Source organism: Geotrypetes seraphini, chromosome 7 (assembly GCF_902459505.1).
Source record: "Geotrypetes seraphini chromosome 7, aGeoSer1.1, whole genome shotgun sequence".
NCBI lineage: Eukaryota > Metazoa > Chordata > Amphibia > Gymnophiona > Dermophiidae > Geotrypetes > Geotrypetes seraphini.
Genome location: NC_047090.1, coordinates 88,070,636 through 88,086,244, shown reverse-complemented (window position 1 = coordinate 88,086,244; position 15,609 = coordinate 88,070,636). Strand labels below are relative to the sequence as shown.

Below are 15,609 nucleotides of genomic sequence, written 5' to 3'. Positions count from 1 at the left end.
GAAAACTGGAACGCTCTTCCGGAGGCTGTTATAGGGGGAAACACTATCCAGGGATTCAAGACAATGTTAGACAAGCTCCTGCTAAACCAGAATGTACGCAGGTAAGGCTAGTCTCAGTTAGGGCACTGGTCTTTGACCTAAGGGCCGACGCGGGAGTGGACTGCTGGGCACGATGGACCACTGGTCTGACCCAGCAGCGGCAATTCTTATGTGACACTTTTTGTTTTTTTTGCTTTAGCATATGTCCACTAGGAACTAAGAGAAATCAGCATCTCCTTTCATAGAGACCAATGAATAGATTTCTGCAGATAGTAATATCTGAAATGGTGACTTTAGGGTGAAAGGCCACCACACACAGCTACAGGCTGCTGCCACATCACTGCCACTTCCACCATTTTTTGAACAAAGATATCCTTTGGAACATAACACCATAAAAGATTTTTTTAATGACTGTAAATAGTTGCAATGTTTTAATAAACAGAGTGCTAACTCGGAAAATACAAACAAATTAACTAAAGGGCAGATGGATTCCTTAAAAACTAAATTCTCATTTAGTCCAATGTTTCTCTTAACCCTTTAATTGGCAGATGGTGAAATGGCTGCTTTACGTAACTTGATGTTGAACGAGAACAACAGTGGCAAGGTAACAGGCGGTTTGGAGATGCAGATCTCCTATAAGAGCCATAGACACACATGTGGCTTCTGAGCAAATAAAGGGTTAAGAACCAGAGCTCACCATCCCAAATATGCTTCCATCATGACTGCAACCACAAGTGCCAATATTTCAAAATGATTGAAGGTGTCAAACATAATCTAAACTACTTGGACACAATGAAATAACTTTTTCAATATCGGTGGTGTTTAATACACACTGGCATTCACACAGCTGGTTCCTAGGGCTGCAACTATTTCTTTTTCTTGTTATTGGTTCTAAGGAAAATTCTTGCTTTCTAATGTGGCAAAATTGTAGTGATACTTTTAAAAGCCAATTTGACCACCATTTCTTAGCCACAAACAGGCAACCAACCAACAATCTTGAGAGCGAGCCTTCTACTGCTGTTTCCTTCAGAAAATAAATGCACTTTCCAATTAAAATACATTCAACATGTGGCTGGTTTTACATATATGTATTTTCCAATGAAAAACAAAGCAATTTCTTATATAAAGCCACAATTTTTATTATAATGTGGCCATTTGTCTTTAATCTCAAAAACACTGTTCCATTTAAGGCTCTTTTGTAAATACAGAAACTGTCATTGTGAATGATTCACTTTAAATAAAAGATAAACCTTAGTGTTCACAGATAGAAAATGATACAGGGACACATTTTTCCCTGTCCCCACAGGAACTGAATTTCCCCACCCCATCCCTGTGAGGTTTTTTTTCCGCTGTCCTTGTCCCATTCCTCTAAGCTCTGCCTTAACCACACAAGCCTCAAACACTTATGATTTTAAAGTGTTTGAGTTTGAGGCTTGTGTAGATGAGAACAGAGCTTGCAGGAATGGGGCAGGGGCAGGAAAAGAACTCGCCAGGACGGGAAAGTGAGTTCTCGTGGGGATGGGGAAAATTTGTCCCCGTATCATTCTCTAGTCACAGATTCCCAGGGCAAGCACAGAGGCAGAACTGGAATATTGCAGATATGGACAGAATGTTGGCTCAATTTTTTTAAATTACTGAAAAAGAGTAAAAAAAAAACCTCACCACCTTGGCAGCCTGAAACATGATGGCGAATGAAATTTATGCACGGTTTTGCCCTGAATTTTAATTTACTTGGTTAATAAAAGGAGAGTAGGCAAGATGGCTCATAATGGAGAAGACCCTTTGATTGCCTAGTTTGGCAGCTTTTAGCACTGTTGTGTTAGGCTGGAGGGAACCCTCGAGACCCTGTTCGTAATCCATTTTCTGAAAATATCAAGCGTCTCAGTGCATGGAGTGGAGGCCGATGAAAACCCAATGATCACAAACTAGCAGAATGGCTCTGATCTTTAGCGCACTGAATGCTGCGGCAGCTGGTAGGGCCTGCACTCTAATACTGCCGTTTCCTCAGGAATGCCTGTCAATGGCTGCACACTAGCAGTGTCTCCTGGGCCTACATATACCAACTTCTTGTGTGCTTTTCCAAAAAAAAAACAGTAATAGTAAAAGGTACAGGAATAGAAGCCGACATGCAACTGATGACTTGTGTGTGACAATTTAACTGCATTCTCTTGAAAAGAAAAAATTAGATCTCACCCCAGCCCCTCCTTCCACAAAGAACATTTTTCCAAGAAAACAAAAGTGCCTCAGACATACTGTCATAGTTGTATGTGTCAAATCATAGCAGGAGAAGCACTATTTTAAGTTCTTATGTTTTGTCTACATTTCAAGCAGGGACTGTGTATAAAGTGTGTGTAAAGAACTGTGTACACCTGATAGCTCAGCTCTCTACAGTACAAATAATACCACCACCATGGCTTATCCCAGGCAACTGAACAATTGAAGTGTCAGATCTGCACAAAAGCCCCCCCCCCCTCCGGACAACAATTCAGTGCAAGTAAAAGTGATAACACTGAATATAAACTTTCAAGGCATTCAGTTTAGCCTACTCTATTTTCTCCTGTAGATTTTCTAAAATTATTCACAGTGACTATCATACAATTTGTTTTCAAGAGTTATTGCATGGGAGGGCATATAATATTGCTTATCTCTGGACAAGATGAGGAGAAAAGGAGCATATTGCTACAAGTGTGAGACATGAAGGCATTCCTTGGTTTCTACATAGAAAATCTAGAAGGATGCAACAGTTCCGTGGCAATGGTGGCTGCCAGGTTTCTTACTGAGATCACGTGATAGGGGATGGGGGATGGGCAAGTATAACAAAATAATCCAAACAAAAACCAGCTATAAACTATTCCATTGGTTAGCACAAGAGCTGCAGAAATGGAAGCTTCTTGGATTAGGTGGCAATTGTCCATCATTTCAAAGGGGTTCCTTCTAGTGAAACTACCACATTCCCTCCCAGTTTCTCCGCAAGTGTGCAACGATCCTTAATGTCCTCCAGTCCATTTACTTGCCACTCGTGTTTAATACCTGAAAGGAAGACAAAGAAAAAACATGACTAAAGTTCTATGGCTCCACACCAAGCACGAAGGAAGTGACAAATGACCAAGGGTTTTGGAGAACGCAGGTACCTGTGAACTTCTTCTTAATGGCATCTTTGGAGCTAGCATAGATCATCTTACTTTTCAGAGGTGCGTTATCAGGAGCCCTTAAGAGAGAGAACAAAAATTTGACTTGGGTCATAGGAAGAAACTGAAGAATAACCATGAGACTTGGCCCATGGGGCTCTTTAGCTTATTACTGATTGTATGCCTCTTGACAGATTAGCATTGTTGAGTCAACCATGAATAATTCATGAAGCCAAAGCTAAATATTTGGTCAGATATTACAGGCTGGTATCAGACAATGTCAGTACAAAATGTAGAATTTGAAGGTGTAACAGTGCTCTGTTTTTCTGCAGCTCGTATCCAAGGGAACAGTTTTGAACCTTCTGTAGTTGTCGGCAGAATGAAATTTTATCAGCCAAGCAAAAAGACTTGCGTACAGCTGTTTTCTTACTAATAACAGCAATAAATGGTTCATCAAAACACTGGAATTCTGTCAAATAGAGTGAATGATAAAAGTAGCACCTGATTTTCCAGTAAAAAGAATCTCACTCCTAGGAATGCTATAACCTTAGACATCAAGGATGGACTGACTTCTTGCTCTTTAGCAATGAAACAGTTTGCCTCATACCTCTTTGCTGAGCTCAGTTTTTAAAAAATTTTTTCCAATCTTATTGATTTTTAATGTAATTCAATAATATGAGCTTGCAGATTTAAAAAAAGCAGAGGAAAGTGATTGATTAGTTACCTACCCTCTATTCTTTCACTTCCTGTGTGAACTGGCAATCACAGGGGTTCACTTACAAGCACAACAGATGGAAAGTGGAGGGAGGAAATGTCTTTGGGTGTGTGACAGGATCCCAACCATTGCTATTAAAGAGAGCTGTAGATTCCTTCATAAACCAAAGTGTGGCTGGAACATGCTGTCTGATTACCAACAACTATAATACCAGTTTAGGCAGTACCACATTAAGCCACCTATATGTTAAAAACAAAACAAAATAACCCCCCAAAATCCTAAGGCTGCCCGATATTCAGCCAATGGTGAGCAGTGCTTTTTTTTAATCTCTATTCATTTTTAAAACTTTCAACAAGTGTAATATAAGATACAATCATTTTATACTTTAACATCACTTAATATACCATCAAAGTTTAACTCACATCAAATATCCCTCCCCCCTCTTATACCCAACAATTGTACTTAAGCATAATAAATCATAAAATATTCCCTCCCCCTCCCCACTATGGACGTGTATGAACAAAGGGAGATGATAATATTCATTCTGTACAATATTTTGTTAATGGCTTCCAAACCTCCCTAAATTTCTTAAAATGCCCCTGCTGTATGGCTATTACCCATTCCATTCTAAAAATTTGGCATAATGAATTCCACCCAAAATTATAATTCAGCCGATCCCAATTTTTCATAATTTGCTATATGGCAACCCCTGTCATGATGAGCAAAAGTTTATTATTATTAGAAGAGATTTGACTCTTGGCTGTCATGGAAATACCAAATAACACAGTCATAGTAGGATAATGCCACCAGATTTTCCAGTAGATTATTCACTTGGCCCCAAATGGATTTCCAAAAACTAAGTATCAATGCACAATGGTGGGCAGTGCTTTTAATGTCTACCGCTGGTGTACAAACCAGATATTCAGTGCTGGACCATATATAGCCACTAGCATTGAAAATCTGGTTTTGGCCACTAAAACTTAACCGTTGAAGGGAATATTCAGCACCTGACCGCTTAAGTTAAATTGGTCAAAGATAGGACTGGTATTTGTGCCCAGTTTATTGGACACTCTTGGGAATTCTAGGAGCGTCGAAGCTGTTACCGCCGCGGCTGGCGCTAAAAACGCTAACGCGGCTTTGTAAAGGAGGGGTTTAATCGGTTATCATATGTGGTCAAGTGCTGAATATTGGCGTCGAACTACATAAATCCCCTGAGTTAGCTGGTTTTGCGATAGCCGTGAACCGCGATTATGCAGTGCAGATAACCAGTTAAGGTCTATTGGATATTTGCAATTAGCCACAAACAAGCGTTTTAACCTGTCATCGGCCGTTTCTGGTTAGTTAAATAGCTCTGAATATTGGCTAGTAGTTTCTATTTGAAATCAAATGTTGAGTAGGCTCTGAAAAAATAACTTGATTATCTTCAGTTTTGGAAAAGGTTGAAGAATTAGGTTTAAGATAAGTAGATGACTGTTGTGGCTTACTTTTGGTATACAGACTGATTTGTTCTAGTTCTGTTAATATTATGTTTAGCACCGCACTTGTTCTTTCTATCTTAATTTTTTTTTTAAGATGTTATAAATAATGTAGTTGAATTCCTTATTTTTACAAGGAAAATATGGTTTTAACTGGTATTGTGGATGCCCTATAATGAAAGGTTTATTTTATATGTTGTAATCCACTTTAAATCCCAGTTATGAAGCATAGGTAAAATATAAATATCATTTCAGTGATGTTTCATCCTCCCTTCTCGTTTAACTTTGCTCTTCTTAGTTTTGCAATGCTGCCTGATGTGCAGAGCACAAACTGGATTCTAATCCAAAACAAATGTATCATTTGGCTTTTCTACAAATTATCCCACACCTACACATTTCTACAATAAACCCTACCACCGCAACAGATTTTGTTGGTACACACCAGAAAATAAATACCAGGTCTTCTTTCTTAGACTCTCTCGTCTCGTAAGTGGCATCATATAAACCATATCGGCAATCATTCAGCGGTAGTAACTTTACAAAGGATCCGTAAGGGTCTTCCACGGTGTTCCCAATGTCACCCACCAATATCTGCTTTGCCTCCTCTACAATAATTTCCCTCTTGTCATCGCTGAGGCGGAAGAGAACTGCTTTCTTCCTTTTCTTGATCTCTTCAGCTGTGGAGGATTTCCGGACTTTCATATCATTGAAAACCTTGATGACTTCATCGTTAACAGTAACTCCAGAAGCCTAAGAACAGCAATAAATGTACAAGAATTATGTTTATTGCACTTCCAAGAATACAGGGGACATACATGACCTTTTAATTAATTTAAAAATTGGTGCATTTATAGGGATTTGAAAAAAGGGGCCATGTGATCTCAAAAGTTAATCTTTTCTGTTTTATTTTAAATTATTTCTGTTATTTATTTATTTATATCTGGCTCCTTTTACTAAACAGTGCTAAAGATTTTTAGCACAAGATGGTGAAGTAAATGTGCAGATGCTTACAGGATTCCTATGAGCGTAGGAGCATTTACCTCACCAGCCCGTGCTACAAATCTCTAGTACTATTTAATAAAACCGAGTAATAGTTATTGATCTAGGCTTGATGGGACACCAGTAAAACCAGGTACATTAAAGTGGCTTACAATAATTCATTTGTACCTTTCAAAGGTATGAATTCCTACAGAAACTCTAGTTTTATCCAGGATCAATATGATTTCTACAGTTCTACATTGTAAATTCAGAAGAAAACCACATCCTCCAACTTTGGAGACACATTGTGTAGAAAGCATTAGGGCTCTTTTTACTAAGGTGCGCTAGCGTTTTTAGCACATGCAGAATATTACCGCACGCTACGTGGCTAGAACTAACACCAGCTCAATGCTGGCGTTAAGGTCTAGCGCACGCTATTCCGCGTGTTAATGCCCTAACGCAGCTTAGTAAAAGGAGCCCTTAGTCTTACCGTAATTATGTATTTATGCCTAGAACTGTGGAGGATGTGGGCAATAATTATTTTTAAATTAAGTATATAAAACAAAGTAAAGAGATATTGTTTGGCTTACATTTTAGTGGTCCTAGAGTTTGCAGTATTGGCCCTTATATCAGACATGTACATGTGGAATTTAAAAGCATAGCACATATGTATGATTTGTAAGGCATTAAAATAATCAATTGCATTTAAATGTTATTATAAATATCCTATGTTTGTGTTGGCAGGACTAAATTAGCAATTTCTGCTGGTCTTTTGAATGTCCCAGCAGTCTTGGATGTATAGTTACTTTCTGTATTCTTTAAATTAAAAGAAATGTCATCATTTAATCTAATCTAATTCTTAGTCTTATATACCGAATCATCTCCTAAAAACAGGAGCTCGATTTGGTTTACATAATTAGGTCACAAAGAAAACATAAGAACATAAGAAGTTGCCTCCGCTGAGGCAGACCATAGGTCCATCCTGCCCAGCGGTTCGCTCCCGCGGCGGCCCATCAGGCCCATTGCCTGAGCAATGGTCTATACCTATCTATACCCCTCAATCCCTTTTTCTTCTAGGAATCTATCCAAACCTTCTTTGAAACCATTTAATGTTTTCTTGTCTACAACAGCCTCTGGAAGCGCGTTCCATGTATCCACTACCCTCTGAGTGAAAAAGAACTTCCTAGCGTTTGTTCTAAACCTGTCCCCTTTCAATTTCTCCGAGTGCCCCCTTGTGCTCGTGGTGCCCCTTAATTTAAAAAATCTGTCCCTGTCTACTTTTTCTATGCCCTTCAGGATCTTGAAGGTTTCTATCATGTCTCCTCTAAGTCTTCGCTTCTCCAGGGAGAAAAGTCCCAACTGCTTCAATCTGTCGGTATATGGGAGATTTTCCATTCCCTTTATCAGTTTAGTTGCTCTTCTTACGACGAAGGCGACTCTTTCTTCGGATCTGGGATTCTTACCTTTTTTCATTATCACCACAGGCTAGAAGTGACATTCTAAATTCCTTGTGACTTTTTCTGAGACCTGGGCTTGTTTTCCATCTTTGAGGGGCGCCAGGTATACTTCTCTTTCTCTTTCTTTCTTCTCCTTCTTTACTCTCTTTCTTCTTTCTTTCAGTGTTGGTGTTACTCATTGTCCAAGTGTTGGTGTTACTCATTGTCCAAGTGTTGGTGTTACTCATTGTCCAAGCCTACTGCACTACAATTTTTCTCGTTTCAGACTAGGGGGTTTGGGGAGGGGGGGTGGTGTGGGTGGGATTGTTGGATCTCCTATTTTGTTTCTGATGTTTTCTTCTGTTACTGTGGTTCTGACATATTGGTCTGTTCTGTGTTATTTGATAATAAAAATCGATTCAACATAGTTGCTCTTCTTTGTACTCCCTCAAGTACCGCCATGTCTTTCTTGAGGTACGGTGACCATTGCACGATACAACGGCATGATGACTTCCTTCGTCCTGGTCGTAATACCCTTCTTAATGATACCCAACATTCTGTTTGCTTTCCTAAAGGCTGTGGCGCATTGCGCCGATGCCTTCAGTGATGCGTCTACCATCACTCCCAGGTCTCTCTCCAGGTTACTCACCCCTAGTGGTGTTCCCCCCATTTTGTATGTGAACATCGGGTTCTTTTTCCCCACGTGCATGACCTTGCATTTCCCCACGTTGAAGCTCATCTGCCATTTTTCGGCCCACTTTTCCAGCTGCGTTAGATCCTTTTGGAGATCTTCGCAGTCTTCCCTGGTTTGAGCCCTGCTGTATAGTTTGGTGTCATCTGCAAATTTAATGACTTCACACTTGGTTCCCGCCTCTAAGTCGTTTATGTAGATATTGAACAGGAGCGGTCCCAGCACCGACCCCTGCGGAACTCCGCTCGTGACCCCTTCCAGTCTGAGTAGTGGCCCTTCACGCCAACCCTCTGCTTCCTGTTTGCCAGCCAGTTTTTGATCCATCGATGGACCTCCCCTTGTACCCCGTGGTTCCATATCTTTTTAAGCAGTCTCTCGTGTGGCACCTTGTCGAAGGCTTTTTGGAAGTCAAGGTAAATGATGTCTATAGATTCCCCTTTATCCACCTGGCTGTTCACTCCCTCAAAGAAGTACAATAAGTTTGTGAGGCATGACCTACCCTTACAGAAGCCATGTTGACTCGGTTTTAGTTGCCCATTTTTTTCGATGTGCTCACAGATGCTGTCTTTAATCAGTGCCTCCATCATCTTTCCCGGGACTGAGGTCAGGCTCACCGGCCTGTAGTTTCCCGGGTCCCCCCTTGCGCCCTTCTTGAAGATGGGCGTGACATTTGCTATTTTCCAATCCTCCGGGATCTCTCCAGTTTTTAAGGATAGGTTGCATATCTGTCGAAGTGGCTCCGCTATTTCGTCTTTTAGTTCCTTGAGTACCCTTGGGTGAATGCCGTCCGGACCTAGCGATTTGTCGCTCTTTAGTCTGTCAATCTGCTTGAGTACATCCTCTTGGCTCACCTCTAAATCTACCAGCTTATCATCTTGGTCTCCTATTACGATCTCCTCGGGTTCTGGAATGTTGGTTATATTCTCCATCGTGAAGACTGACGTGAAGAACTCATTTAACCTGTCAGCTATCTCTTTCTCTTCTTTTACTACTCCCTTTCTGTCTCCATCGTCCAATGGTCCCACTTCTTCTCTCGCCGGTTGCTTCCCCTTGATGTATCTGAAGAACGACTTAAGAACATAAGAACATAAGCAGTGCCTCTGCCGGGTCAGACCACAGGTCCATCCTGCCCAGCAGTCCGCTCCCGCGGCGGCCCAAACAGGTCAAGACCTGTCTGAATCATCAGAAGGGGCTCCCTTGCCACCTTGGTTTCCCATTTAAGTCCTGCCTTCCTATCGAAGTCCTAGCCCTCCGGTCTTGCACATGCACGACCTGGTTGGTTTATACTCATTACCTGGTTAACTTCCTATACTTGTGTTACATCCCAGCTCTTCCCTCAGTATCCCACGATCCCTTTATCCCTCAGGAATCCATCCAATCCCTGTTTGAATCCATGTACCGTACTCTGCCTGATCACTTCCTCCGGTAGCGCATTCCAAGTGTCCACGACCCTTTGGGTGAAAAAAAACTTCCTTGCATTTGTTTTGAACCTGTCTCCCTTCAGTTTCTCAGAATGCCCCCTCATATTTGTTGTCCCCTTCAGTCTGAAGAATCTGTCCCTATCCACCCTCTCTATGCCCCTCATGATCTTGAAGGTCTCTATCATATCTCCCCTGAGCCTCCTTTTCTCCAGAGAGAAGAGCCCCAGCCTATCCAGCCTCTCGGCGTATGAGCAGTGTTCCAGCCCTCTTACCATTTTCGTTGCTCTCCTTTGGACTCTCTCAAGTACCGCCATGTCCTTCTTGAGGTGCGGCGACCAATACTGAACGCAGTATTCTAGATGTGGACGCACCATCGCTCGATACAATGGCATGATGACTTCCCGTGTTCTGGTTACTATGCCCTTCTTTATGATTCCCAGCATCCTGTTGGCTTTTTTCGAGGCTGCTGCGCACTGTGCAGATGGCTTCAGTGATGCATCCACCAGCACACCCAAGTCTCTCTCGAGTCTGCTGTCTCCCAACAATATCCCCCCCAATTTGTAGTTGAACAACGGGTTCTTTTTCCCTATATGCATGACCTTGCATTTGTCCACGTTGAAGCGCATTTGCCATTTGTTTGCCCAGTCTTCCAGCTTGTCCAGGTCCCTTTGCATGTCCTCACACTCCTCCCTGGTCCTAACTCTGCCGCACAGTTTGGTATCGTCTGCGAATTTTATAACCTCACATTTTGCCTCCTTTTCCAGGTCATTGATGAATATGTTAAAGAGTAAAGGCCCCAGCACCGATCCCTGTGGCACACCGCTCGTGACTCCCCGCCAGTCAGAATTTTGACCCTTTACTCCAACCCTCTGCAGTCTACCCGACAACCAGTGCTTGATCCATCTGTGCACATCCCCTCCCACCCCGTGGTTCCACAGCTTCTTAAGTAGCCTTTCATGTGGCACCTTGTCGAAAGCCTTTTGAAAGTCAAGGTAAATGATGTCTATGGGCTCCCCATTGTCCACCCGACTGCTTATTCCCTCAAAGAAGTACAGAAGGTTCGTTAGGCATGACCTTCCCTTACAGAATCCATGCTGGCTTGTTCTCAGTAGGCCATTCCTCTCGATGTGCTCGCAAATGTCGTCCTTGATCATAGCTTCCACCATCTTCCCTATAATTGAAGTCAGGCTCACCGGCCTGTAGTTCCCGGGATCACCCCTCGATCCCTTCTTGAAGATGGGTGTGACATTTGCCAATTTCCAGTCCTCTGGTACCTCACCAGTTTTCAAGGATAGGTTGCAAACATGTTGGATTGTGCCCGCTATTTCCTGTCTTAGTTCTTTCAGAACCCTTGGGTGGATCCCGTCCGGGCCTGGTGATTTGCCGCATTTTAACCTGTCTATCTGTTTGAAGTTTGTTGCTTCCTCTGCCAGTCTCTCTTCGTATTCTTTTTTTGCTTTTCTAACCACTCGGCGACACTCCTTTTGGTGTTCTTTGTGCACTTTTTGGTTCTCCTCTGTTTGGTCTTTTTTCCATTTTCTGAACGATGCTTTCTTGTCGCTTATCGCCTTCAAAGATCCATTAACATTCATTGGAGCTGCCTAAATTGCAGACAGCTGAAGAACATAAGAACAGCCCCACTGGGTTAGACCAATGGCCCATCAAGCCCAGCAGCCTGCTCTCATGGTGGCCAATCCAGGTCACTAGCATCTGGCCAAAACCCAAAGAGCAGCAACATTCCATGCTACCGATCCAGGGCAAGCAGTGGCTTTCCCCATATCTTTCTTAATAACAGACTATAGACTTTTCCTCCAGGCCTTTTTGGTTGTACAGATAGTTTTTAACCGATAAAACACCCCAATGCAAAAAAGTTAAAATAGGGGTCCCCCTGGTGTTTTCTCACTTCTCCCCTGGCTTGTCTTGAATCTTCCACTGTGCCTTGATTCCACTAGAAAAGGTACCCGACAATAGCACCTGTGGCACGAAAATAACCACTTTTAAATGTACAATTTATAAACATTTAAGAATAGAAGCCTTATGTACACTAGATAGAAGAATTTCTCAACCACTCTGTAGATTTCTATTTTGTTTGTGTACTGAGTGTATGTTCCTTGTGCCCCATAGAATGAGGAGAATCAGCAGAGATCAAGGGATTCACCAGCAGCCAAGAAGCAGAATTTTCTAGACACCTTACTGAAGGAGTTTACTGCACAGAAGTCTTTCGCATATGCTGAATAAACACCTGTTACTTTCTTCACGTCTCTGATTATTGTGGTTGACCAAGTGACTTTTCATTACCACAAACTACAAATCAGACACTCATATTAAGCAGTATTAAAGTTGTCCATCAATCAGATTTTTAATATTCCAGCTGCATTCAAATATTGCCATGAAGTATTCAGTTACAAATCTTTCCAAATTATGCCTTACAAAATACTTGAATATACTGCCATACATCCAGCAGAGAAATCACATGTACTTATGCATCAGTGACACTGGAACTGCACAACAGTGATGTCATTCATTTTAGGATCACGCAATAGCAGTGATGTCACTAATCTTATAGTCAAGGAGTAGTGATATGACTAAACCTGGTACTGCACAATAATGATGTTGATCTCATAGTTACTCAGCAGGAATGTTACTAACCTTCTGATGAAGTAGTGTAATTGCTCTACTAGACAAATAAAAAAAGGTATCACCTTATTTTCTGCTCTTTTACTTCTATTTAAACTATATGATAGCACTGATCTTATAGTCAATAAGTAGTGAAATTTCTAACCCAGGAACAGCATAGTAGTGATGTCACTAATCTATAATTAGAGCTTTTGATTGTAAGTTTTAAGGGAATAAACATATCAATGCAAATAACAGAAATAATGAACCAGGGGTATTTATTGGATAAACACTAGGAAAACACCACTTTCCCTGGTACTCTCAGCCCTCCCCAGCTTCTCTTATATCATCCACTCACATTCTGTATTAGTTCTTAGCATGTTATTTTATTGTTTTTTGTTTTTATGTATTTAATTGTGAATAAATTTTTTAAATAAATACATTTTTGTGCTGATGCCTAAATGATGGAAACATACATATGTTTGATTTCACCAGAAAAAATACAGAGCAATAGTATCCATAGTACAACAACCCCCCCCCCCACACACACCTAACAAACATTGATATGTTGTATAAGCAAAAAAATTCTAATTGCACAAGGAACAGAAACCCTATTTATAATTGAGCAGTAGTGATCTCTCTAACCCTAGAGGTGCAATGGTGATATTAATCTCTCTGGAATTTATGCACTAGGGATATCACTAATCTAGCAGTAGCCAAGCCACTAACCCTGGGACTGCACGGCAGTACTGAAAGCAGAAAAAATTAACACTGAAGTCCCTGATTTTATAATTCAGAGGCAGGGATACTATTTGTGTATGATACATATGAAGTGAGGAATTTGAATAATGTGAACAGTGATTAAAAAAACCCCAAAAACCAACCACCACCACCTTCACTTTATCCAAATTGCTCAGTTCACTCTTAACACATAACACTAAAACTACAAATTATAAGGTAGTAATTTATCCACCACAGTGCCATCACTCATACAACCAGATGCACCTCATGACATTTTACATGTAATGAACAGGAAATTTGAATATATGTTATACTTTGTCCATGCAGTTTACTACTTGGTGCATGGTTAGGGAAACTGTGAGATCTCCGGCTCCAAAGCTACTCTGCCACTTCCTGTGCAACTTTCTTGTAACTCAAAGTCAGTCACTTGCCCTCTCGGTATACTGTACACTTGTTTCCACTTGTACTCTCTTCTTCAGCCCTAAAAGAGGTCTGATCGGCTAAAAGCAACAGAAAGTACACTTGGGGGATGAAGCTGTTATCAAAAGAACTTGAACATTTCTAACTTTAAAACCCCAGGTCCCATGTGCTCTGTGACAGCTACAAGCCATTTTGCGCCAACCAAATTTAGAAAAAAAGCCGAACCAAGTGAGGGGGGGCGACTGTCACCTTGTAAGAAATTGCTGAGAATATGGACGCCTGGAACAATCGAGCCTTTATCCCGACACTTTCCCGAATTTAAGTTGACCTCCAGCAAAGTTGGCAAACATATTTATATACCCGATCTGGAAATTGGAACGACAACTGAGGTGATTACATTTATACAGCGATTTCTACCATCGTTTAAACCCAATTAAATAATAGAGAGTAAACGAAGAAGAACTCCTACAAAGAGCAAAACGACCTACATGGTTTAGAGAGAGAGAGCAGAAACCGCGAACAAAAATATCTTGCATTTAGGGGACATGTTTTCCCCCCTTTTTTAGTCAGTTTGTATATGTCTCTGTCCTAAATTTTCTTATTCCCCTTTTTTATCATTGTTTTTTCGCTTATGAAACTATAAGGACAAAGTCAACCTGGGGAGGGGGGAAGCCGTGGACTGAAGGAGTTCCGGAGCAACCTTGTCCGTGCGGGTACAAAAAACACAACAAAAAGGTCAGGTCTTGGTAAATGGAACAATGGCTCCCGCAATGCTCCACGTTACACGGCCAAGCCAGGCCAAGGCGCGGTGCTTAACATACAAGGAGATCTTCATCAGCTGTGCACCCTACGCCACTGGCTAATAGCCCGCATCTCAAACCGGAGCATTGGTCTCCTGCATGTACCCAGCTTTAAAGTATGGTCTAGGTTAAAACCTAGACTTAAGATGAGAGAAGAACCCCCCCCCTTCCTCCCAACCCCAGGCGGTACTGGCGAACCTCAATACCAGCCTGCCCGGGTATTCCCAACCCTCCCAATCGCCCGCAGCCTCTTACCATGGTGCCGGCAGCGCTGCCCGGGTTGTGCGGCTAGGGGCGGCTCAGCGTGTCCCAAGCGATAATGCACATAACTACCCTCCCCCTTCCCCACGCCGCTCCTCCTCTAACGCCCCCTTAAGCTCCAGCTCCCACCCCCACCGTAAGCAGCTCTGCGTCGCCCTCATCCATAGACTCTCTGCTCGCCCGTCTCTTTCCCATATATGCAATGCCTCATCCATGCTTTATACCGCTCTCGTGCAATAATAATAATAACTAAAAAAATTGTCAGTTCAAAAAATAACTTCTGGTTTAATTGAATGCAGAAGCCCTGTTGTCTCAAACGCAAACCCTTTTCAGGGTCACATTTTGGATTTGTAGGTACTTGTAGGGCCTCAGGAAAAAAAAAATAGTTAATGTCTTATTAAAGAAATTTTGCATGAGGTAAAACTCGTTATAGTTTATAAAGCTTTTCTTTTGGCTAAGTCTTACTAATATTGTCATTTATAGGTAAAGAGATATATGATCAAGAAACTATTTTATTTTACTTTTGTGATTATGATAAGCATACCGAGGGCCTCAAAATAGTACCTGGTGGGCCACATGTGAGTTTAAGACCACTTCAGTATCCCTAACCCTTATATTATGTAGTCTGTGGTATGATCTGTAACTACAGTCACTAACAGACCTGTCCTCAAGCTTCCATTTGTGAAGACAAATCAGAGTTGGTATGGGTAAGGTGACCATACGTCCCGTTGTCCCGAGCTACTGCTTCGGGACGCTGAAATGTCCCATTTCAGGGACAGCGTCCTGAAGCTGTGCGCAGGGACAAGGGTACGGTCGGTCCAGCGCCAAACCCCTGCAGTGTTCTCCGCACCCGGCTAATCCTGCTGCTGCCGCCGATGCTCCTGGGCG

At 41.9% G+C, this 15,609-nt stretch overlaps 1 protein-coding gene across 3 annotated transcripts; it reads right to left on the bottom strand.

Annotated features, from left to right (window-relative positions):
- Positions 1-426: 426 nt before the first annotated feature.
- Positions 427-14,841, bottom strand: CFL2 (cofilin 2). Of its 3 annotated transcripts, none has more exons than XM_033953125.1 (4): positions 14,716-14,841; positions 5,800-6,107; positions 3,171-3,247; positions 427-3,069 (listed from the first exon to the last, which is right to left on the bottom strand). In XM_033953125.1, exons 1-4 carry the CDS (start codon positions 14,716-14,718, stop codon positions 2,954-2,956), a joined length of 504 nt encoding a protein of 167 aa, XP_033809016.1. In that variant the 5' UTR covers positions 14,719-14,841; the 3' UTR covers positions 427-2,953. The 3 variants fall into 3 exon arrangements, with proteins under 3 accessions (XP_033809016.1, XP_033809017.1, XP_033809019.1); XM_033953126.1 differs by lacking the exon at positions 14,716-14,841 and adding an exon at positions 14,317-14,453; XM_033953128.1 differs by lacking the exon at positions 14,716-14,841 and adding an exon at positions 13,910-14,021.
- Positions 14,842-15,609: the final 768 nt, after the last annotated feature.

Bases quoted from the DNA above. Each gene is read 5' to 3' on its own strand.
- CFL2 (XM_033953125.1), bottom strand. The intron at 3,248-5,799 runs GTGTGTACCAAC...CTCTCTCTTAAG, and splicing joins GACCTGGTATTTATTTTCTG to GGCTCCTGATAACGCACCTC. The intron at 3,070-3,170 runs GTACCTGCGTTC...TCTTCCTTTCAG, and splicing joins CATTAAGAAGAAGTTCACAG to GTATTAAACACGAGTGGCAA.